General features: G+C 27.4%; 8 protein-coding genes across 8 annotated transcripts; 4 read left to right on the top strand and 4 right to left on the bottom strand.

Moving 5' to 3' along the window:
• Positions 1-23: 23 nt before the first annotated feature.
• Positions 24-2717, bottom strand: cand_022030 (calpain family cysteine protease domain-containing protein; the record flags this gene model as incomplete). The annotated part of the gene is made up of 1 exon (XM_067212433.1): positions 24-2717. One exon carries the CDS (start codon positions 2715-2717, stop codon positions 24-26), a length of 2694 nt encoding a protein of 897 aa, XP_067068922.1.
• A 415-nt stretch (positions 2718-3132) lies between these two features.
• cand_022020 (uncharacterized protein) lies at positions 3133-4452 on the top strand (the record flags this gene model as incomplete). Its single annotated transcript, XM_067212432.1, has 1 exon — positions 3133-4452. The coding sequence occupies one exon, from the start codon at positions 3133-3135 to the stop codon at positions 4450-4452; it is 1320 nt and encodes a 439-aa protein (XP_067068921.1).
• A 115-nt stretch (positions 4453-4567) lies between these two features.
• Positions 4568-9151, bottom strand: cand_022010 (uncharacterized protein; the record flags this gene model as incomplete). The annotated part of the gene is made up of 2 exons (XM_067212431.1): positions 4568-4867; positions 4997-9151. 2 exons carry the CDS (start codon positions 9149-9151, stop codon positions 4568-4570), a joined length of 4455 nt encoding a protein of 1484 aa, XP_067068920.1.
• A 250-nt stretch (positions 9152-9401) lies between these two features.
• On the top strand, positions 9402-11034 carry cand_022000 (uncharacterized protein; the record flags this gene model as incomplete). The annotated part of the gene is given in 4 exon segments (XM_067212430.1): positions 9402-9504; positions 9629-9934; positions 9947-10114; positions 10142-11034. 4 exon segments carry the CDS (start codon positions 9402-9404, stop codon positions 11032-11034), a joined length of 1470 nt encoding a protein of 489 aa, XP_067068919.1.
• A 181-nt stretch (positions 11035-11215) lies between these two features.
• Positions 11216-11713, bottom strand: cand_021990 (centrin protein; the record flags this gene model as incomplete). Its single annotated transcript, XM_067212429.1, has 1 exon — positions 11216-11713. One exon carries the CDS (start codon positions 11711-11713, stop codon positions 11216-11218), a length of 498 nt encoding a protein of 165 aa, XP_067068918.1.
• A 341-nt stretch (positions 11714-12054) lies between these two features.
• cand_021980 (clathrin heavy chain 1) lies at positions 12055-18069 on the top strand (the record flags this gene model as incomplete). The annotated part of the gene is made up of 1 exon (XM_067212428.1): positions 12055-18069. The coding sequence occupies one exon, from the start codon at positions 12055-12057 to the stop codon at positions 18067-18069; it is 6015 nt and encodes a 2004-aa protein (XP_067068917.1).
• Positions 18070-18311: 242 nt separating this feature from the next.
• cand_021970 (uncharacterized protein) lies at positions 18312-20075 on the bottom strand (the record flags this gene model as incomplete). The annotated part of the gene is made up of 1 exon (XM_067212427.1): positions 18312-20075. One exon carries the CDS (start codon positions 20073-20075, stop codon positions 18312-18314), a length of 1764 nt encoding a protein of 587 aa, XP_067068916.1.
• Positions 20076-21476: 1401 nt separating this feature from the next.
• On the top strand, positions 21477-24788 carry cand_021960 (SEC23 SEC24 zinc finger domain-containing protein; the record flags this gene model as incomplete). Its single annotated transcript, XM_067212426.1, has 1 exon — positions 21477-24788. One exon carries the CDS (start codon positions 21477-21479, stop codon positions 24786-24788), a length of 3312 nt encoding a protein of 1103 aa, XP_067068915.1.
• Positions 24789-24814: the final 26 nt, after the last annotated feature.

The following is a 24814-nucleotide window of genomic DNA, read 5'->3' as shown; positions in this document are numbered from 1 at the left end:
TTTCTAAAATTTAAAAATAATACTTATTTACTTGAGTATACTATTATTTTATATAAATAACTTCCATTATTATAGATTTGTTTATTGGGTGGTTTTCCAAACTCAATAGTCATGGCAAAAACATACTTACCTATGTTACAACTAGATCTAATTAATCTGCAGCAACTTTTAGATTTTAACTCTTGTTCGAAATTATTTGAAGTAGCTATTTCCTTACTTTGTGAAGTATTATAGTCTATTTCTAATAGTTTCATAGTAGACTTACAATATTCACTAGTTTCTAGTATTATAATAAATTCAATGATAGGTGAGTAACTAGGTATATATTCCTTTGTACTATTAGATAAATTGGATGAGTAAATTGAAGTTATTGTAGTTGATTTCATCTGATTAAATACTATATAAAATAACTCAAGTTGATTTCTTTTTCTAATACGACCTGTATATTCAGAAATATTCCATAAATTTAAAGAATATGGACTAATTTGATATCTTCTAGATATTGGAAATGTATATCTCATTTCAATATCACTAAATAGTGATATAGTAAAGTTGAATGGACACTTTTTTTCATATTGAGTAATCACTAAGATGAAATTCAATTCACTATTATTACTATTCTTATTAATATCTTGTATTTGTTGTTTAATATCATATATATTAAGTTTAAGTAATATAACACTACCATTATTGTAGACACCTTGAATTAGTGGTTTATTTTCTGGACAATCAATTCTTTCATATCCATAATAAATATGCATAGCAATATAAGATAAAGGATTGGGTTTATCATCAACTTTTTCATAGCTATTTATGTGTCTATTTAATAATATCCATAAATCACCATGTTCTTGAGTATAGTTTCTTAAGTTTGAAGTAGTTTTGAGTATTTTTGAATTTTCAAAATAATTAAAATTGTCTAAATTTAACAACTTATATTCGACTTGATACAAATTATGATATGCAGTGAGAAAACTATTTTCACTCATTTTATTTCTAGATATATAACTAGAATTTTTATTCCTAGGTGAAAACCAATTTCTATACCACCTCGATTTACTTTTTTTGGATATTTTATCTTTTGTGTCATTTAATATAAGTATATTCTTTTCATGTTTTTGTAAATTATTATAATGTTTGTCTTTAAAATTAGTTATCTTCAAATTTCCTTTGTTTTTTAGAATATCTAAACTAGCACTAATTCTTATTTGTGGATAAAAGCAAAGAAGATGTAAGTCATCATTAAGAATAGAATGATGAGGGTATCCATTCCATGTACCATGAAAAATGCTAAAATATGAGAATTTTTTTCCTGGATTCCAAGATATATATATATGAGAGAACCACTCTAAAATATCGTTCCATTCCATCCAAAATACTCCATTATCTCTTTTAGATTCTTCATTTATATCATAATTCAAGATATTTTGTAATTCTTTATTCCATGACTCTGTATCACTAAAAGAGTATTTACCTTTCCATCTAATGGCTCCCCAAGGGTTTCTTAGTAAAATAAGATGAGTTACTTCATTACTAACTTTTGGATTCACAATATCAACCATTCTAAGTACTTGATATGCATGTTTTGAGACTATTCCGGACGTTATGGCTATCTCCTCATATATAGAACCTATACGATTCGATTTTTCTACTCCAATATTTTTATAATCAAATTCACTAGTTCCTAGGGAAACTATACACTCTCCTCTTTTCAAAGAGACTAACAACTTTTTCCATAGATCTCTAAAAAAGTGGTATTTATCATTATCTTTAGTTATTACAATCATTTCTGGAATCCAACCTGTCAAATAAAATATATCTACTGCAGGATTGCTTCCTACAGTACCATATTGGTTACCCATTATCTTTAGATATGCCTTTTCAAGTAAGCTGATACCAATATAACTTTTATCTCTAAAGTAGGATAGCAAAGGATTTCCTTGTTTGTCTATTGGTATCCAATTATCTATAAATACATCTCGCCATAGCCCATTAAAAAGTAATTTACAAGAGTACATTTTGAAATTCACATGTTGATTATAATTCACACAAAATTCAAATATCTCTTCTTGTATTTTTAAAGATAGTCCATCGTTGATATCCTGAATTATTTCTGATATTAAGCATTCCTTAAACTCTTTTTCATATTCTAAAAGTGAAGATAATGCTACAATAAAGGAACAATCACCTATAAATCCCTGTATAATATCAGATGAAGAGTATTGTTCCCAGCATGTAGGGAATAGCTTATAATTTTCAATTTCTTTCTCTGGAATCTTTTTCCATCTGTATATTCGTCTCTTTTGCATTTCAGATAGTATAGGTTCCCCATGAGGATCCCCATAAACTAATGAATAATTTTCTAAGTTATCCAATTCATTATTACTTGAAAAACATAATTTAACACTTTTTATTTTATTATTTGAGGTAACAAATAGGTTTTTCAAGTGTATATCATTAGTTATTACCTTAGGAGGTATAAATATATTATCATTAATAAATGATGACAGTATTATTACTTTCTGATCCATAAAATTGTTTATATTTAATACATTACAAAAAAAAATAGATAGATATTTATAAAATAGATCTTCCTTCACTTTATCTTCCAATTTACTGTACAGAAATTCTTCATTAGTATTTTTATTTATCTCATATTTTAAAGATACATCATCACTTGAGAATTTACTAAGGAAAGACTTAGTAGAATACTTCATATTTTTTCAATTAATTCTTTTTTGTGTGGGATTAACATATTAAGTCTTTATTCATGGTAATTAAAAAATTTTTTTTTTGTATATACTTAGTAAATTCTAATATTGTCCAATTTTTTTTATATTTGTCTTATCAATAAAATTATCTATGCATTTATATAACTGCAATGGATCAAAAGGTCAAATATTTGACTTATAAATAGTACTATTTGCAGTATTAGGTATAAATTTGATTAAAAATAACTTTTTACAGAAAAATACACACAATTATGCACGTGAAAAGGCGCTAAAAAAAGGCGGTATTTAGTATTATCGGTACCTGTTATATTTCCAAATTTCAGAGGAAAAATAATTATATTTTCATAATAATAAAGGGGAACAATGCTTGTCTAATAATTTTATCTAGTTAGTATGGGAAATGGCAGGTAATGATATCCTTTTTACAAGATTAGGACGTGTGCAAATCATTGAGAAATTGAGTGAGATGTTTCCCTTTTCTAAGGATGTCATTTCTGACATTTTTGACGATATCTTCATCGACATTATAGAAGATTTAGAACAAAAAAGAAATCAAGACCTTACTGATATTGATTTAAAGTTTTCTAAATATTTAGATCTGATGATAGAGACACTCTGTTTTATGTCACATACAGATGATTACTCTAAAAAATCAGATTCTTATTTAGATATATGTGAAAGATTTAAAAATTATGAAGATTTTTTGAAAAAAAGTTTGAATATGTCAAGTTCAAGTTTAGAAGGGAATAATAATGTAAAGTCTTCTACTTCAAAAGGCTTTTCAAAAATTCTTATTCCAAAATATCCTTGGGACTTAAAGATAATTGAAAATTTATATGTTAAAGAGAATTTTGACATCTTGAAGCTGTTTTTACTAAATGTCCAAAATTCCAGTGGTTTTTATAGAGTTAGGGAATCGAAAGATAAAAGATGGCCACCATCAGGACCAGGTAATGAATGTTATAGTATAACAGTTAGAGAAGTTGGAATAAACAAGGGTAACAGTACAAGATCTGAAGAAGATAGCCAACTACTAAAGGATATGGAAAATAATATTAAAGATTTAATAATAAGGCGTCAAGATAAAAAGTTTGAATTAAACAGTATTTTAGCAAGATCACAAATAAAAGAATATAATATAATGAAGATTGAAGATAATAGGAGGATTATTGACAATATTAATGCCAAAATAGCAGAGACACGTTTAGAATATTGCTCTACCCTATTTAATAATAGAAATAAATCATTTATTGATTATATTTGTGATGATCAGGCAGAAATATCAAAAAATAATATGGTATTTATGGATATACATGGATATAATCGTGATGAATCTGTTAATATAATATGTTTGTGTATTGCATTAATATTAAAATACAAGCTTGATGTAAATATACCTGACTATATTAATAATAATAATGAGTATAATGAAGTTGAAAATAAGGGATTAAAAGCTCAATGTGAAATTTGCAAATCAATGTCACACAGAAATTTAATAATATCATCTGATTTATTCAGAAACTACTCTTTCATTGACTTATACATTTGTGTAGGAATGGGTCATCATATAAATAATCGTCCTAAGCTAGCAAGTTTAGTTAGACGTATATCTTCAGCTTTACATCTACCATGGAGATTTGCTACTAAAGGTGTAGTTATATTACGTATATTAAAGCACTTTTCCTGGTTTGATATTATAAAAACTTGTGTTGATACTTAGATTTCTTATTTATAAAATTAGAAATTTTATCATTAATTTATAATGGAAGTAAATAATTAGCAACAAATCCAGTAATACTCATAAGTTTTGTTTCTCTTATCAATTTTAGTTATTATTACCCTTTAATATAAAAACCAGGACCATTTAAAACAAAATGTATAGAAAAATTTTTAAACATAATTCCTGGTAGTAAATGTGGTGTAATAATAATAATTTGATTAATTTTAGTTCCTATAATCATTTGATTATACTTATCAAAAGATCCTAATTTTTCTTTCTTATTTTGAAATAATTCTTTAATTTTTTCTTCACATGAAAGTATATTTAATAATTCCATTAATTTTAGTTCTCTGGAATTATCTAAACCTTGATTTATTTCATCATATAAAGTAAAAGAATTACTTCTACACAAACCCTAAAATAAAAGAGTTATATAGAATAACTTTTATTTATAAAATAATCGCATACAGTAATCTATCCATTATATTAGATATATTAAAATATAAATCTGTATAACTTTGCGTGAAATCCTTATGAAACTTACTTGTAATGCTAATATATATAGTATTGTACATAATGATTGTTCTCCTCCAGAGATAGAACCTGATGAAAATAGTCTAAATTCTTCATCTACACCAAATTTTACTAAAATATTTATACAATGATCCTTTTCAAAGTTATTAATAAATATATCATAGAATTCTCTTTTTTTTTCTAAGTTATATTTTGAATTATCACTTTCCATACAATTAGTTGTATCTTTTTCAGAGTATGCACAAGAAGTTGATATTTCATCCAAAAAGTCAAGATCTTTGTATTTAAATCTTTCATAAAATGGTATAATAACTTTGCCTGAATGTCCTTCATTTATGAAATTCATGAAAATAAAAAAACGATCATTTAGTACACTTTGTATAATATTTAAATTAAGTAACCATTTCTTAGAATATTTAAATATATAATTCTCAAATTCATTAATTTTCTTCTGTAATGTATCCTTCTCTAAATTTAATATTTCATATTCATTTTGTAAATTATTAAGCCTTTCGAGGTTAGTATCATGGGTATTATATTCTAATTTTAAAATAGTATTTAGAATATCAGTATATTTATCTTGATATTTAGATTTTGGCAGTAATATATCAAGTATATTATAGTTATGATCTCGTTTATTATTTGAATTAGGTTCATTATTGGCATTAGGATTTTTATTATTACTAACATACATATAATTAGTGGTCTTTAGTCTGTTACTTATTCTTCTAGCTTGTTTTTGAGATATTCCATACTTATTATAAATATCTTTATTACAATATTTAATATCAAATATATATTCTATATTATCTGATAAATTAGATAATAATTGAAATTCTGTACATACTTGCTTTATTATCTCAATATAGCATTGTGGAATGATATTTTGATTAGGAGTAAAATCAGTTGCAAGGTTACTGTAGAATATCTCATTGTTCGTTTCTTCATCTATTAATCTAAGAATATTCTCCATCCCAGGAATTTTATATAGTGCTTCGAAGTTTTCATTATTACTATTTTCGTTTTCTGTTGGTAAATAGTAATAAGGAGGTAATTGCTCTAAATTTAAATCTTTAGATTTCCTCTGAATTCTGGTATAATATTGATAAAATAATGAATAAAATTGAGCATAGTGATTTCTTAAATCTAGTTTCATCTTACTTAATAAATCCTTAATTTTATTATATTCAATTTCATTTAGTTCTATTATTCTATTTAATTTTTGCAACTCATCACTTTTTAATTTATTACTACTATTTAAAGATGTGATTGAATTCGATATCTCACTAATTTTCTTTTTTATATCTATTAGTTCTCTAAATTGTATATTTGCAATATCTTCCAATATTTTTGATATATTAAGTAATTCCTTGTATATAGGTCTTTCATTATTAATTTCGTTGTAATGAACGTCTCCAGAAAATTCCACACTTTTATTTCCAAATATCGAATAGCATATTGATTCTTTATTTTTACTCAATATTCTGGATTTGTCAGGTTTTATTGAATTATTTAATTTCTTAAGGTCATTTTGATACTTAATCTTTAAATTTTTTATTTTGAGAATATTTTTATAAATAGATGGGATATTTACTAAACATTCTATCAAAATATTTAATATTTCTCTTTTTTTGTTGTATTCCATTCTTAAATGATCACACTTTTTCTGTTTCTGCTCAGTATCCTCATTTATTTTTGAAATCTGGTTATTTATTTCTACAAATTCTTCCATATCATTATATTTATCTTTATTTTGACCTTTATTCGAGTTATATTTCTCATATTCTTCTAATAATAAGACTGTATTCATTGGTTCATCTAAATTATTTGAAGAGATTGTCTTAGATCCCGTATTATATAGTGATGATATCAATTTATATAAAGTCCCAAATTTTCCAATATTTGGATTTGTATAATTATCTCGATTAATTATATTATTATCATTAAATTCTTTCTTAACAATATCATTTAAAATTAATAGTTGTACATTTTGATATATTCTAGGATTAATATTTCCATATTTATTCTTTAGCCATTCAGATAATTTATATAATATTTTATCCTCATTCAAATTAATAACCTTATTTCTATTATTAAACTCTTTACCTGATTCTGGTTCATTGTAATTATTATTGTTAGATAAATCAATAATGGCACATAAAAAAAGTTGTGGTGCTATTTGGAAAAGAATACTTTTTATAGATTCGTCTTTTATTATAATATATTGATGAATAAATCCATTTACACCAATATTTTTTAGATCTTCATCTACTTCAGGATATATTGGTTGTGAAAATTTAGCTAATGTAAGTACATTTAAGTTATAATTGCTTGTTAATAACTGAACATCTGATTTTTCTGATATAAAATAGTAATGGAATTGCTGCAAAAATGATTCTACTGCTGATTGAACAGATCGATCTTTTAATAATATATAACTACCTATTGGGCCATAAACAGGTCCTTTTGGAGATATATTAGATGAATTTATAGCATATAATTCGTCAGATATATTTTTGTTCATTGAAAAATACCTCATTATATTTTGACGTCTTAAATTAGATAATGCTGATTGTTTAACATTATCTAAATATATTCTTAGTTGATTATCTAAATCTTTATTTCCTCTATTATCATTTATATTTTTGATCCTTTCCTCTTCCAAATAACTTTTTCTTTGAATCAGCTTACTTTTTAAATGGTTATTTTCCCTAATATTTCTTTCATATAGAGATATTTCAGATGAAATTTGACTTATTTCTTTGCCTATTTTTATTTTTAGTTCCTCCCCTTCATCTAATAAAAATCTATCCTGTTCATCCCTAAGTAGTGACAATCCAATATTTTTCCATTTTAAAATCCAGTTGTTATTTAATGATTCTTCATATTTATCAACTTCTTCATCTATCCCCTTAATAAGACATTCAATATCCTTTATCTTTCTATAATAAGCTTCCAAAGATAATTCCGGATCTTCAATTTTTTCTCTTGTCTCCTTAATTATATCTTTTATTCTATTATGAGACTGTTTAATAATACTATTTAATTTATTATTTTCAATATCTTTAATAATATCATTATATTTTTCTTCATATTTTTTCTGTTCTGACAATAATTCATCAATCTTATTAATTTCAGAGTTTATATCTTTTTCTAAAACTTCCCTATCTTTTTTTTTTTCCTCTATTATAGAAAAATTATCCTTTAAACACTCCTTTTCTTTAGTTCCTTCAATTAATATCTCAAATATTTTAATTAATTCCATTGCCATCTTACAGTAAATGTATCTAATATAATTTACTTCATTTTGTTCTGCCTTCAATATTTCATTCTTTATTTGAACTAACTTAGTTTCTTTCCCATATAAGTTTGACCTTAAAGATTGTGAATTTTTTGTTATATCAAGAAATTTATTATAAAAAAATGTTAAATTATCTATATTTATATCATTTATATCATTTATATTATTATTATTATTATTATTATTTGATTCTTCTGATAGTGCTCTTATAGTTTCCTTAAAAATATACTGACTAGACTGAGTTGCAAATTGACTTACTCTTTGTTGAGCTAAAAATGATATCATATTATCTAATTGTATATTCATTTCCTTTCTTAAAGTAGTTATATCTTTTTCATTGCACTTTAATCCATCTAATTTCCATAAAGTTCTTACTTCATTATTATTTGATAAGGTTAAAGTACGATCTATAGTTACTCTCTGACCTTTATCTTTATTCAAAATTAACCTCAATCTAGAATATTTACATCCATTACGTATATAAGAAGCTAATAAATGCCCTCTCGCTAAAATATTTGTATCATAACCAAGCCCAATCGCTATTCCACATACAACACTACTTTTACCACTACCATTTAAACCAGCTATAATATTTACATTATTCTCAAAAACATATACAAGAGGGCCTTCAATATTCATCCAATTTTCTAAACTAATAGAATACAAAGTTCCTTTATTATTATATATATCAATATTTGATTTATCTGTAATATTTGAGGGTTCTATATCACTAATTTCTATATTTTCCCTTATAATACTCAACTCATCTCTTCTTATATCCAAATTATTATCGAAATTAACTAAATTATCCTCTATAGATGTATCTTCAAAATTTATTGTAGCCTTTTTCTTCTTAAGTCTCATTAATGTTTCACTTTTATTGTAGAGTTGGTGTACTAATGTGTGTAAGTATAACCCGCCTTATTAAGGTATACCTAATTTTTTAGTATTACCATATACCTGATATTTACATATATGGCGCTTAAGTAATATTTACAAGACTAATTAAAGGTTTTAAATGATATATTAATTGAACTCTAGCTTCTATTATAGAACTGCATATAGATTTTAATCCAGGGAAGTAGGGGTTATATCATTACATGTCTCATCATATATGGATCTAATACTTGTATTTTTTATTTTAATCTATAATATTATAGTTTTAATAATAGATATACGTTTATTATATATTTTTGAAGATCCTGAAGATGTAAAAGGTATGTTTTAAGTAATTTCATATATTTAAAGTGACATATTTTATATTCTACTCTATATAATTTCATTATTAACCTTTGATTATAATGTTCTTTAATTATCTAATAAATTCTTTTCCTTCATCAGATCGTCCTAAACAGGGAATAATTGCTAGGGTATCTGCTCTCTTTGGCTTACAATTAATATGGATTAATTACTCAATAATATCTATAAATATAATGAATCAAAATCCACCATTAGGTGGTGAACCATCCTCAACAGTAAATATGTCTAATTTATTCCTTATTATATTGTGTCTAAATTTAGTATATATGGCCTTATTATTACCATTCTCAATATTTTATTATGAATCAGAACATGATGAAAGATTAATAAAACATTCTCCTTTATTAATGACATGTTTATATACTTTACCATTCATAATTATTTATGGTATTTTATTAGGAATAAGCTATGGAGCCTTTAGATTTGCTACATTTTCATTTGTATCAAATTCAATATGTATAAAGGTGTCAAATATAGCAAAATTTTCTTCAGATTTATGTTCCAAACAATCTTTTACAACAATGATATCATTCCCTATAATATTTACTGGATTGATGATATTTATAGGTTTTATTTTTAATATTGTATTTATAGGGATTGGATTGGTTATTACACCTTCTCTTATCTTTTCATCTATTATTAATAGAGTAATACCTTTAACTCTAGAAGAATATAATTCTAGAAAAATGGAAATATTTATTATAGCTGAGAAATTAAAAGAAGTTGGGAAAAATATACTTAAGAAACAGGAACAATATAATAAATTGAGTTCAAGTTATTCATACTCTTTTAAAAGATGGAGTGAAAAGAGGTCTTTACAACAAAAAATTAATAAATATAGAAATGAAGTAATAGCATTAAGTGAATATTTTGAAAATACCGAAAAAGGGTTCAAAAAAAGAGGTGAAAATTATGTATTAACTACTATAAAAGTTATTGGTTTTATTTTAAGTTTGTTGTTTACAATAGTATGGATATGTATGTTAATTACTTCCATGGTTATATCAGAGACTTTTGTTCCATCCAATAATCCTCTTGTAACTCCATGGTTAATTTTATTATCACTTATATTACCTATATATTTGGGTATTTGTTCCTGTTTCTGTTGGTCCCAGTTTGGTAAAAAGATTTGCTTTTGTTTTCCACTTCACTTTTTAAGAAGAGATGAAACACCTCTTAATTCTATTCTCTTTAATATTGGAATTGTATTATTTCCAATAACTAGTGTTGTATATCTCACAAGTAAAGCTATGTTATGGTGTATAAAATTTGATGAAAGCTATCTAATATTTTATGCAGCTTCTAATATTTATTTAAATAGATACTTTATAGCAAATAATATTTTTATATATTGTATATTTGGTGTATCTATCTTGACAATTATCGTAAAATTAGTCATTTATATATGGATTCATAGTACTAATAGTAATACGAAAGGTGTACCCAATATTCTTATGAATTATACTGAAGCCAAAGATGAATTATAAGTTAAAAAAAAAAATAATTCAAAATATTAAAAGTAACATATTTTGGATGTAATTTTTTGTCTTTTTTTTTTTTTTCTTTGAAACAATGGAATTAGATAAATAAGTGATAATTTTCTAATATAAAAGAAAAAAAACAAAAATACTACAGTATTGATATTATTTATAAGAATTTATTGATGCTTTATATAAATGTCTTTTTTGTCATTATACTATAGAAATCTTCAAAGCTTATCTCTCCATCACCATTACTATCAGCTCTTTCTATCATTTCCCTAAGTTCATCATCAGTCATATTTTCCCCTAGTTCATGAGCAACTCTCTTAAGATTCTTCAGTGAAATACTACCGGTTTTATCATCATCGAACATGGCAAATATCTTTTGAATACCTTCTCTGCTATCCTTGTCACCAAGTTTAGATGCAATGGCATCAAGGAATTCCTCAAAATCAATAGCAGATGATCCATCTCTATCCAAATCTGCTATAAGCTGATACATAGTTGGATTCTGACTTTCAAAACCTAAACTTTGCATAGCAGCCTTCATTTCCTTTGGATCTATTGTACCAGATCCATCTGTATCAAATAGATTAAACGTTTTTCGAATTTCCTCAATTTCATCATCTGTTAGACTAGGCCATTCATTAGCTCGCTTACGACTAGGAGATGTCCTTCTTTTCATTTTAGTATCTGTATGTATCTAATATTGTACACTTAGTTATATTGTCAATTATATTATATACTTAAAGAAAAAGAAGGAAAAAAGACAAAAAAAGAGTTAGAAGTAACCCCACAATTTTATGTTTCACCTTGTATGTTACACATTCAGGTTCCTTAGTTTATCCACAAGGAAGTGAGGGGGAAAAATGTACCGCCATTTGCACCCCCAACCAACTATTGTATATTTGACCGAATAACTGTATAGAGAATTCTAATAGGAAGTGTATATATTTAAGCTATTGAGGTATAAAAATAAAAAAAGGCTAAACTTTGAAATTTACATTTGTAATATATATTAGCTTAATGGTAATACACATGAAGGGAGGAGTCCCGATAGCAGCAAATATATTAGTAAATTTGGAAGAATTGGGTATAGGTTCATCTTGTTTTCGTTTTGGTAGTGTAACTTTAGAAGGAGATAAATATGTTGGCGTAAAGGAAACCAGTGTAGATGGTGGATCGCAGATAGTTATTGTAGATACTTCAACAAAACATATAAACAGAAAACCAATGAAGGCAGAAAGTGCGTTGATTCATCCACTAGAAAATATTCTTGTCGTAAGGGGTCAAAGTGAAGTTAATGGATGTACTGTTCAAATTTTTAATTTGGAAAGTAAAGAAAAGTTAGGAGCATTTGTATTTCCCGAATCTATTCTTTATTGGCGTTGGTTAAATTCCAGAATATTGGCTATAATTGGAGATAAAGCAGTATATCATTGGACTATTAATGGAGGTTCTAACACACTTCCCTTAAAAATATTTGAAAGGGCTGGTGAATTGGCTGAAAGCTCTACTCAAATAGTTGGATATCAGTGTAACAGTGATCAAAGATGGTGTATGCTAATGGGTTTATCCCCATGTGCAATACCTAATCAAGGTAGTAACTCAGGTGGGGTCTCAGTAAAGGGTCAAATTCAATTATTTTCAGCTGAAAAAAGGCAACAGCAATTATTAGAGGGATTTTCTGGTAGTTTTGGAGAGATAATTTTAGATGATTTTATAAGTACTCATCCAACTAGTATTGTATGTTTTATTGAGAAAAAACAAGACCAATTAAATGCTAAGTTACATATAATGGATATTTCAACTTCTAGAGCTGAAGGTTCTACTCCCTTTAAGATGAATGTAGAATTACCTTCTAATTTAAATTATAACAACCTACAAGTACCTGGGGTACATGGTCCAGGAGAAAATAATGGAATATTTGATTTTCCTATTTACAGTTATATTTCAAATTATTTTGGGGTAATCTTTATAATAACAAGAGGAGGAATTTTATATGTTGTAGAACCATCTTCAGGAAGTATTTTATACTTTAGTCAGATTTGTCAAGATTCAGTATTTCTTGGATCCCCAAGTAGATCGCATGGGATTTGTGTAGTTAATAGACGAGGTCTAGTTTTACATGTAATGGTGAATTCAAGTAATATTTCATCATATATTCAATCTAATACGTCTTTATTCTCTAATCAAGGAATAATTAGATGGTTAAGACGGTATGGATATAGTGGTAGTGAAGACTTCTCAACACGAATATTTAATGAAGCATTAAATCGTATGGATTATGTAAATGCATTTAGAGTTGTAGCGTTAAATAAAAGCAATTATTTAAGAGTCCCTGCAACTCTAAATCGTCTTAAGATGCTTGATAATAGTAATAAAGTTTTACTTTATTATCTTATATGTCTACTACAATATCATATATTAAACCAATTTGAGAGTTTAGAACTTGTTCATATCACATTATCACTGGTTGCATCTTCATCTTCAAATTCTTTTTCTGAATCAATTTCTACATTTCTAGCTGCTATTTCAGCCGGTTCAGTATCTCTTACTCCAAATTTCTCTATTCCTTCTCCTCTAATTTTTTTAAGAATTCTTATTAATGAGGATAAGCTTACATTAAGTGAGGATCTAGGAGATCTTTTATTATCTCAATGTACGGATAAGTCATTGGCTCTTAAGGTATTTAGTAAATGTATTCCTCTAAATCCTACGAAGATTCTACATACATATATTGAGATTGGTAATTACGATGACATTATTAATTTTATTTTACAACATAAAGATAATTGGCCTACAATAACAACAGATATCCGATCTTTACTTAATAATTTACTTATATTGAATAATATAAATGCATGTGTAGAATTTGTAAGACGTATATTATTACCATGTACACCTGAAGGTGTAAATGCAGCTACAAATTTAAATTCATCAAATATAACAAATTCTGGTAATGTCAGTAATTTTTCTAATAATACTAGTGGTATAAATTCTAATATATTGCCACATGGATTAGAATTAGCAATTGATAAAATTTCAATTGTTGATATATTTATATCTCATGGGCAGTATAAAGAAATTACATCAATTTTACTTGATTATTTAAAGACTAACCGACCTGAGGATGCTGCCTTACAGACGAAGTTATTTGAATTAAATCTTCTCTATGCTCCTCAAGTTGCCGAGGCTTTATTTCAAATGGATGTATATACGTATTATGATAAATATGCAATTGCTAGTTTATGTGAAAAAGCAGGATTATTTGAGCGATGCTTAGAAAACTATACTGATATGAGAGATATCAGAAGAATTTTGAGTATTTCCTGTGGAAGCTTAAATAGTGATTGGTTGGCAAATTACTTATCGAAATTATCTTCTAATACTCGTTTTGAATGTTTAAAGGAACTACTTTCAGTTTGTAGGAATCAAGGTGGTAATATTAATAATGGATCAGGGATAGGTTTAATGTCAAATAATACATCTGATTCGAGTGGTACATCACTAACAAATACTATAAATAATTCAATATTACAGAATTTGATACAAGTTTGCATTAAAAATATTGACAATATTGGAATTGAAAATATCATTACTTTATTTGAACAACAGAATTTATGGGAAGGTATATATTATGTAATTGGATCTAATTTAACAGCATATTTAGGGGGGGTAGATTCTGCAACCTCAGGGATTATAGGTAATACAACTACTGGTCCTAGTATTAGTACGAATAACTTAAATTCTCATTTAAATAATAAATCTACTTCTATTCAACAATCTTTTTCTTCTCAGTCATTTGTAATATTTAAATATATTGAAGCATCTATAAATCTTGGTCAAGTTCAGGAGGCTGAGAGGATTTGTAGAGATTTTCCTCAATCATATGATCCTGACCAAGTTATTGAATATTTCAAAAATATGAAAATGAGTGATTTACGTCCTCTAATTTGGGTTTGTGATTTGCATCATAGAGTTGAAGATCTGATTAATTATTTGTATCATATGTCGTTATATAAATATATTCAAGTTTATACTTTGAAAATAAATCCTAGTCAAACTCCGCTAGTTATTGGTACATTAATAGATTTAGATGGGTCTGAAAATTTGGTTAAGTCTCTTTTGCAAGAAATCAAGACATTAGGGTCTTCGTTTTCTTTTAGTGATCTGATTCAACAGGCTGAAAAGAGAAACAGGCTCAAACTCTTATTACCCTGGTTAGAAGAGAGGGTACATGAAGGCTATCAAGATCCATCACTTCATAATGCATTAGCGAAAATTTACATTGATATGAATAGAGATCCCGAAAATTTTCTAAAAACTAATCCTTATTATGATTCAAAACTTATTGGTGATTATTGTGAGGATCGTGATCCTTATTTGGCTTATATTGCATATAGAAAAGCATGGGGGTTATGTGATGATGAAATAATCCAAGTTACTTATAAAAATGATTTATATCGTTTATTGGCAAGATATCTTGTTGAACGTCAAGATTTGAGTTTATGGAGTAAAGTGTTAGGTTCTGGTAATAAACAAAGTGAAGATTTAGAAGGTGATGAGCACTTTGATTCATCCAGACAACTAATTATTGATCAAGTCATTTCTTCTATTTTACCAGAATTTTCTAATAAGGCAGAAGAAGTTAGTTGTACAATAAGAGCTTTTATTAATGCAGATATTCCTACATCACTATTGGAACTATTAGAGAAGATTGTACTACATATTAATAATGTAGAGTTTACACAAAATAAAAATTTACAAAATTTATTATTATTGACTGCAATTAAGGTAGATCCATCAAGGCTTGATGATTATATTTTAAGATTAGATAATTATGATGCTAAAGAAGTTGCTAAGATAGCAATTCAACATAACATTTTGAAATCAGCATTCCAAATATATAAGAAATTTTCCTTAAATATCGAAGCAATGGAAATTCTTTTACAAATTGCAAGGGGTGTACCGAAGGATAGTACTGAATCTAGTGACAACTTAGGAAACGATTCTTCGGAATATGAGGATAGTCGGAATTCTAATATAGATTTATCCCATGCATTTGATTTTGCAGTTTATTGTAATGATAACAGTGTATGGTCTTTATTAGGAAGACAGTATTTAAATATTGGAAGATGTAAAGAAGCTGTAGAATGTTATATTAGGTCTGAAAATACAAAGGGATATCAAGAAACTATTGATGTATGTTTGAAAAATAAATCTTATCAAGATTTGATGAACTATTTACAAATGGTTAGAAGATTGAAGGATTCGAGAATTTCGAAGGATCCTATAATTGATACAGAATTAGCTTATTGCATGTCAAAATTGGGCATGATTCAGGAATTGCAGAATTTCCTCCAAGGGATCAATACAGTACAATTGCAAAAAATTGGAGATAGATTAATGGATGAAGGTCTATTTAGATATTCAATAATATTCTATCAATCTATACCAAATTATTCTCGTTTAACAACATGTTATATCCAATTAGAAGAATATAATAATGCCTTAGAATCTGCTAAGAAAGCTAATTCTCCGAAGACTTGGAAGGAATTATTGCAAATTTGTATGCAAATTGGCAAATATAACTTGGCACATCAGGCTGGTTTAAATATTATTGTGTATCCAGACTATTGCGAAGATGTTGTAAATGAATATGAAAATAAAGGTTTGACAGATGAATTATTAACATTATTAGAAGGAGCTATACAAAATACTGAGCGTGCACATGGAAGCCTATTTACAGAGTTGGGAATATTATATGCAAAATATACTCCGGAAAAATTGATGGACTATTGTTCAAATTATTCTGGACGTATTAATATCCCGAAATTAATTAGGATATGTGAACAATACCAATTATGGAATGAAGTAGTTTATTTATTTTTACAATACCATGAATATGATCAGGCAGTCTTAACAATAATAAGTCATGCAGATGTCGCTTGGAAAAAAGATGAATTTATTTCTATTTTACAAAATATAAGTAACTTAGATATCTTATATAAATCGATTACATTCTATCTTGATAAACATCCGGAACTTTTAAATGATCTACTTATGAGTACAATCAGTAAAAACAATACATTAAATGATAGTGGGTTAGTCAATAGCTTAAATAATACACCAAACCATAATAGCAATTTAGGCTCAGTGAATATGGGTACAAATTTAACAGATACTCCACTAAATACTAGTAATAGTTTATACAATTCATCATCAATAAATTCTAGATTTGACATTTCTAGTTTATGTACAAGATTGATACAGCAGTACTTCAGAAAAACAGGTACTACAACAGATCCTGTAGGTAGTGTAGCTTTAATTCAAGAATTTCTGGAGAGTGTATGCAGTGAAAATATCTTGGCTGTAAATGAAGCACTTATAGATTTGTATTTGAATACTGAAAATGTAGATAAACTACAGAAGCTAATTATGGAATGTGACAATTATGATCAGTCGGATTTATCTCGGAAGTTAGAGAGTCATCCATTAAACGATTTTCGACGTCTAGCTGTAAAAATTTTTCATAAAAATGCAGATTATCAGCAAGCTTTAGAAATTTGTCAAAAGGAGATGCTAATTGAAGATGCAATAGTTGTAGCATACAAAAGTGCTGATACATCATTAATTGAAAATTTATTGGAATTTTTACTTAGTCATAAAAATATAGAAAGCTTTATAGCTTGTTTGTATACATGTTATGAATATCTTAAACCAGATGTAATTTTGGAGTTAGCTTGGAAATATAAATGCATAGATGCTGCAATGCCTTTTTTTATACAATGTGTTAGAGATCTTACAAATAAGGTTGAGAATTTAGAGAAAAGACTAGATACAGTGTATCTGACGGATGTAGCAAGAAATAATACACCAGGAACTGGAGGAAATTTACATAATGGACCTTCCCATAATATTACTGAAAATTCCGCTAATGAGATCCCAGCCTTAGCAAATCATTCTTATAGTGATAGTAAATCTGGAGGATTAGGGAATATTGGGATTTTGGGAAATTTAAATAAAGGTTGGATGTAAATTAACTCAAAATTATATACCTAAATAGTTTATATTTCAAAATTATTAAATATTACAGATCACCTATACAACCAATATTTAGATAAATATCACTAAAGAAAGAATTGTGAACTAAAATGTATACCCTTCGATTATATACTAAAAAATATATAGTCTTACTAGGCTACATATTAGAATTTTTAGGCACACAAGAATATTTGTAGAAAAAAAGCTAGCAGAGTTTTAATACTTAGATCTCCTACTTAATGAAAATGTTCATAGCATGATTTTGCTTCATTGCAAGGGCAGTAGCCTGAGCTTATTCCAGGAGACACTCTCACTCTTGAACTAGAATCAACTGTTGAAGGTGAGTACTTAGATTCTATAGACGTCACGGATCCTGTACTAGGTACAATTGAAGCTTTGAATTTAATATATCCTGAATCTACACTATCTCCGGATCCAAAATTTGCGTTGTGTATATTCTCGTTTCTTAAATTCCCTGTATCACATCTTCTAATCGGATCAAAAGAGTGATACCTATTATTAGGTGGGATAGGAGATTTGTGGTTTCTTCTCCTAAATCTTGGTGTAAGTGTTAGTTTATAAGATGTGGGAATATTATGAGGAACAGTGTAATTATTATTCATATTATTTGACTGATTCACTGCAAATAAAAAGGGTGGATTTGAAGATGGTATATTATTTATGGATGAGAAAGTTTGCAGGTTATCATATATTTGGAAATTTGAATGGGTTCCATATCTTGTTTGAAAAGGAGTAATAGATCTTCTTATTAAAGGAGCTTTTGCTGTATATTGACAATTGTTAGATTGTATTGTAGTCTGATATATTGAAGACTGAACTGGATATTTTAGTTGATTAAAATTTTTATTTATTGGTTGACTATAATTTAAAGTTGGAACAAAGGAGTACCCAAGTTTAGGAAATCTATTTGGTATAGAAGTTGTAAAGTAGGGAAAAATATTCATACTTGGAGGTACATAGTTGGAAGAACCAGATGAATTCATTGTTACAAAGGAGTAAGGTGCTGAAGAATTATATGTAGTTGGAGGAAATGAAGAATAATAATTATCAGGTAAAATTGGGACTCCATTCTTGAATAAATTACTGGTTTCGGATTTCCCTTGAGAGTCTGATATATTAATATCAGGTTTCAAATTACGATTAGTTATGGTTTCACCCATTAATAAGTGGACACTTCTTGGTGGTATAATTTTATTATTCAAAGATTCTGAAGAAATAGGCTCAAGTAGTTCTTGGGCTAAGGATTGAGAAGAAGTTGAAGATGTGAATGAGCTTCTTGTCTTGTGATTTTCTATTTCATCATTCACTTTACTTGCAAATACATTAGACTGCTCTAATACAGAATTATTCGTACTATTTATATCATTCTGCATCATATATACCTCCTTCTGTAATTTCTCAATTTCATGTTTCAGTTCCTGATATGCTTTTCTCTCACATTGCTGTTCATGGAGTGATTCTATCAATGCATTTTGTAATAATCTTGTTTCAACTGATGTAGTACTAGATTTAGGTCTAGAAGCATTTGTAGCAGTTAATTTAGGTTTTATATCAACTGTATTAAAATTCCCGTATTTAGTTGTATTAGTATCATCGCATGATTCTAACTTATCTTTAGATATCCCAACATTAGGCTGCAAAAGTAAGGTTTCTTTCAATAATTCGCGATTTCGCTGACTTTTTTTCACAATTTTTAATTGTTCTTCAGCTTCAGCAAGATTAGAGTCTAAATTATCAATTATTTCATTCTTCTTAACCACATCTTTATTTAATACTTGATTTATTCGCCTTAATTTTGCTACTTCTAATAATAAATGGCGATTTTCTTCATACAAATATTCTAGCTCACGGTCTTTTTCACTAGATAAATGTTTCTCAAGTTTTTCTGGTAACCCTGAAGTCTTTATTATGGATTTATACCTATTATCATAAGAATTTAAACATGAATTCTCGTCGTTGAAGAAGTTTTCTTTTTTCATAAAATATTTGAAAATAAATTATTATTTAGAAGGTCAAAATCTTAATTTTCAAAAAATATTTTATGCTTAAATTCCCGATTACTTAATTGCCCCACAAATAATTTGTGAAATCCTGGTATTATGCCATGCATACATGTGAGACGAGACGAGTTTAATAATTGCAAATACTGGAATATCCTGTATTAAGAGGTCTACTAGCAAAATTTTAACATTAAATAATTTGTATATTTTTTACTATTTTGACATTATACTACTTGATATTATTAGTAATAATACATTAAATAGTAATTTTTTATGTTAATTTCAAATATATATCTACTTATATTAACTTCAATGTCTCTTTCTTAATATTTATCTAGAAGATGATATATTAATATTGCTCATAGATGTTCTGTTATAACCTTAATATATCCTAACTTTGAATAATATAAATGTAGTATCTTGACAATATTGAATGTATTTCGTAAGAATTATTTAATACTTATTTAATATAAAGTAGATAAAGTTAATATAATTTTATATAATTCCATTGAAAGTTATTTGTAATCACTAGTATTAAATAAATTATTATCTAGATTTTTAATAAATAAATTTTTGTGAACATAATTAGACAACTCTTGTATTACTATATTACTATATTACTTATTTAGATCTCAAAGCAAAGTAATAGTTTGGAATTTATCTGTAGGATATTATAGATAATAAAATAAAACTTTATCATAGAGAATAACCATAACATTATAAAGTACTAGAAATATCATTAAGAGATGTCATTATAGTTCAATATAAATCAGTGGTTTCTGATGAGACTTATAAAAAAATTTACTCCAAAATATTAATTACTTTAACTTCAACTAATAATAAGTTGTTTTTAGATAATAATGGTTATTTGTAAAGAGTACTTCTATATATTCCTAGAAACTATTATTCAATTAAGTTACATTATATTAGTATACATACTCGTATTTAACACTTCTTAGGGGTAGTTATATAAATATAATTTATAAAATATATACTGTAACATTATCAAAATCATATATTAGTTTTATAATGGTATATTTAAACTCTTATTTTTACACTTTGACTTAGTAATTATTACATAATATAATAAAGTTATAAATTGCTTTGTAATAGAGACAATCCAACAACTTCTATATACTACTAATAGTTATATTAACAAAACTTAATATTAAATCTTTTATAAATAAAGCTAATAATATGAAGTTCTGTATAGTCAATATTAAGAGTATAAGGTCTGATACAAGTTTTTTATTAAAATCCCGCTTTCTAGAATATTTTGAATATATAGCGCCTAATTTTTCTTTTTGTAAGAAGTGGGAATGGGGGGAATTCCCTATAGTTTCGACATCCTCTATTCTTTTTACTGAGACTTGGTATATAATGAGAATGACTCAAAATTATGTAGCATACTCAGCATCACAACAGCTAAATAGTCAGGTTGGTCCAAATACTTCAAATATTCAACCCATGAGTAGTACTTCATCTCCAACTTTAAGAACTGTTAACCAACAAACAACTCAATATAGTGGATACTCTGCAGGAACAGTGATGCAGTCACATGGAACAGCGACTCAATATAAATATGTAGATACTAACTTAATGAATTCCTCTGAGTATGGAGCTACTACACAAACAGGACAGTCTGCCAACATGGTAAATTCTTTATCTACAACTACAAACTATAACAATAAAAGTATGCACCCTACAAATAGCATGGGAACACATCCTTCTTATAATTTATCTGGTGAAAATACTAATTACTCGAAAATTACTGCTACATCAAATTGTAATTCTCAGCTAGATACAAACAATAGTAGAAATCTTGCAAACTCTCAGAATTATACACAACAATCTGTAGGTATGTCATTACCTTATGGATCTGGTTCTTCAAATTTATCATATGCTCAATCTGTATCTATGTTATCAAATAATGTGAGTAACCAAATCCCTGATTTATATAACCAAGTATCAACATTAATAAAATCCGTTCAGACTAGAGTTGATCCAGCCCAAATTCCTCGACCAACATATGGAAATATAACTGAGGATGAATGTAAGATTTATGAGAGTGACAAATATATTTTACCTCCTTTATCTTTATATGAACCATTTATTCAAATATTGGATAGAGGGAATTCTACATGTCACTTTTTTCGTTTAACTTTAAATCAGATACCAAGCCAACATTCAATTTTGCAATCTATGAGACTTCCTTTTTCAGTAATAATTCAACCATTCCCCCATTTACCAGATTTTGCAGAACCTATTCCAGTTGTTAATACATCCTCAAATATAGATCCAGTTAGATGTTTACGATGCAAAGCATATATTAACTCTTTTACAGCTGTCTCCTCTGATGGAAATCAGTGTGTTTGCAATTTTTGTGGTCATATATTTGAAATTCCTTTGGATTATTTAAGAGTATTACAATCTCAATTTAGAAACCAGGTTCAAACATGCAGTAATGTACCTCAAATAGATGAAAATTACCCAGAATTAAGTTATGGTGTTGTAGACTACTTTGCCCCTGCAAGTCTTGGAGTTCCTATAAACCCAGATTTACCGAGTTATTGCTTTGTTATAGAAGCCTCATTATTAGCAGTTCAATATGGGATAACTGGTACGGTTTTATATTGTCTAAAGTACCTTTTTTCACAACTTACTACTTCATTCCCGGATATTCACATTTCTTTGATTTTATTTTCTAAGGATCTGATGTTATTTCCTTTACAGAAACGTAATTTTAAGGATTTTGAGGATTTGGATAAATATGATATATCGTCAAATTCTGCAAAGTGCGGACTATTTTCTACTAGGATGTGTGTTGTTACAGATATTCAAGAACCTTTCATGCCTTGTCCAGTACAAGAATTAAGTATACCTATAGGAGAAAATATTGAATTTCTTTCAGATATATTGGATCGAATTCCAGAGTTAATTCAGTCTCATTCTACAAATTATAGTGCATATTTTTCAGCTATTTCTTTAGCTAGCCAAATAATGGCTGCTAAAAATACTGGTGGGACTATATTTACATTTTGTTCATCTGCTCCAAATATTGGGATTGCTTCAATTAACACTAAGGATATAACTGCAGGACCTAAATCACCTCCAAGAAGAACATCTAAGGGTTTAAAATATTCTTGTGGTTTTGTCTCAGGATATATTGTTCAAAATATGCAACAACTTGACAATATAATTCAATATTGTCGTAATAATAATACTTCTGTAGAATCTTTTATTTTATCTCCTACTATATATGATGGAAGCAAGGTAATAAGCAATATTTTATCTTGTAGTACTTTGGCTTATATTCCTCAACATACAGGTGGTAAAATTCGCTTATTATCGAATTTTTCAGCTTCAAAGAATTATCAAGATTTATATCAAACTCTTTACAATATTTTTATGATTCAGCCTATAGCTTATGATTGCACATTTAAGCTTAGGTGTTCTCGTGGAATAGCAATTAGTAAAATATATGCTCCTTGGACTGCAGGAAGTTCTACTCCTGACTTATCTGCATTTCAAATCCCTAAAATAGATAGTCATACTTCAATTGCATTCACTCTCAGACATGAAGAAAGCTTGGATCAGATTAAAACTGTCTATTTACAAGCTGCATGCTTATATACATGTAAAAACAAAAAACAACGCATGCTAAGGGTTTTAACATTATCAGTACCTGTAACTACGAGTATTACGACAGCTTTTAGATATGCTTCTGTTGAACCCTTGATTAATTTATACACAAGGATGGCAGCTCATCATATAATTAGTAAAGGCCAGAGAGACTTGACTAATACATCAAATTCTGTCGTTTCTAACCTTACTTTTGCATCAAACCAATCTCCAGGATCAATACTGAAGTCATGGAGGCAAGAAACCTTAAATTCAATAATTGAAATGCTCTTTGCATATAGAGAAAATTGTGCAAATACTTCTTCCAGTGGTCAACTAATCCTCCCAGATTCTCTTAAGCTTGTCCTTGTTTATACTTCATCTATATTTAAAAATCCTGCATTGATGCCTCTCAATACTGTTTTAGAATATTCTCTTGATGAACAAATAGTTGGGCTACATACTCTTTTATATGCCTCAGTTGGATATACTAGTGCTCATTTGTATCCAAGACTATATTCATTTCATCACTCGATACTAACTGGAACTCCAGAATTACAACAGCTAGAATCATTGGGTTTACCCTATGAATTAACATTGTTAAATTCAAATTCTTCTATGTCTTTAAAGTTAACAAGATTCTGGCTTAACTCATGCCTTCCTTGTAGTGGTGAAAGAGTTTTTTCTGATGGAATTTACATATTAGAAGATGGGGTGAATATATATATATATATTGGATCACAAGTTAGTTCAAATGTAATTCGTGAAATATTTAGTGTTGACTTCATTACAAAAGAAAATATAGACACTCTGGAAGTACCGATAAATATAAGTGAATCTAATAATACAACTATAGCATCAAGACTATCAAATATTATATATCAAATTAGGATGGACCGTTCAAATATTGCTAATCATCTCCCTATTAAGCTAGTTTCAGGTGTCACCGAATTGAATGAAGCAAGATTCAAACATTTGCTAATTGAAGATGCAATTGGATGTGAATCATCATATGTTGACTTTTTATGTAGTGTACATAAACTCGTACAAAACAAACTAGTTGAATCTTAATTGCAAGTTAATTCATTAATTCATAT

The sequence above is a fragment of the Cryptosporidium andersoni genome, assembly GCF_001865355.1.
Source record: "Cryptosporidium andersoni isolate 30847 chromosome Unknown contig_59, whole genome shotgun sequence".
Lineage (NCBI taxonomy): Eukaryota > Apicomplexa > Conoidasida > Eucoccidiorida > Cryptosporidiidae > Cryptosporidium > Cryptosporidium andersoni.
This window is presented reverse-complemented; position numbering and strand designations above follow the sequence as displayed.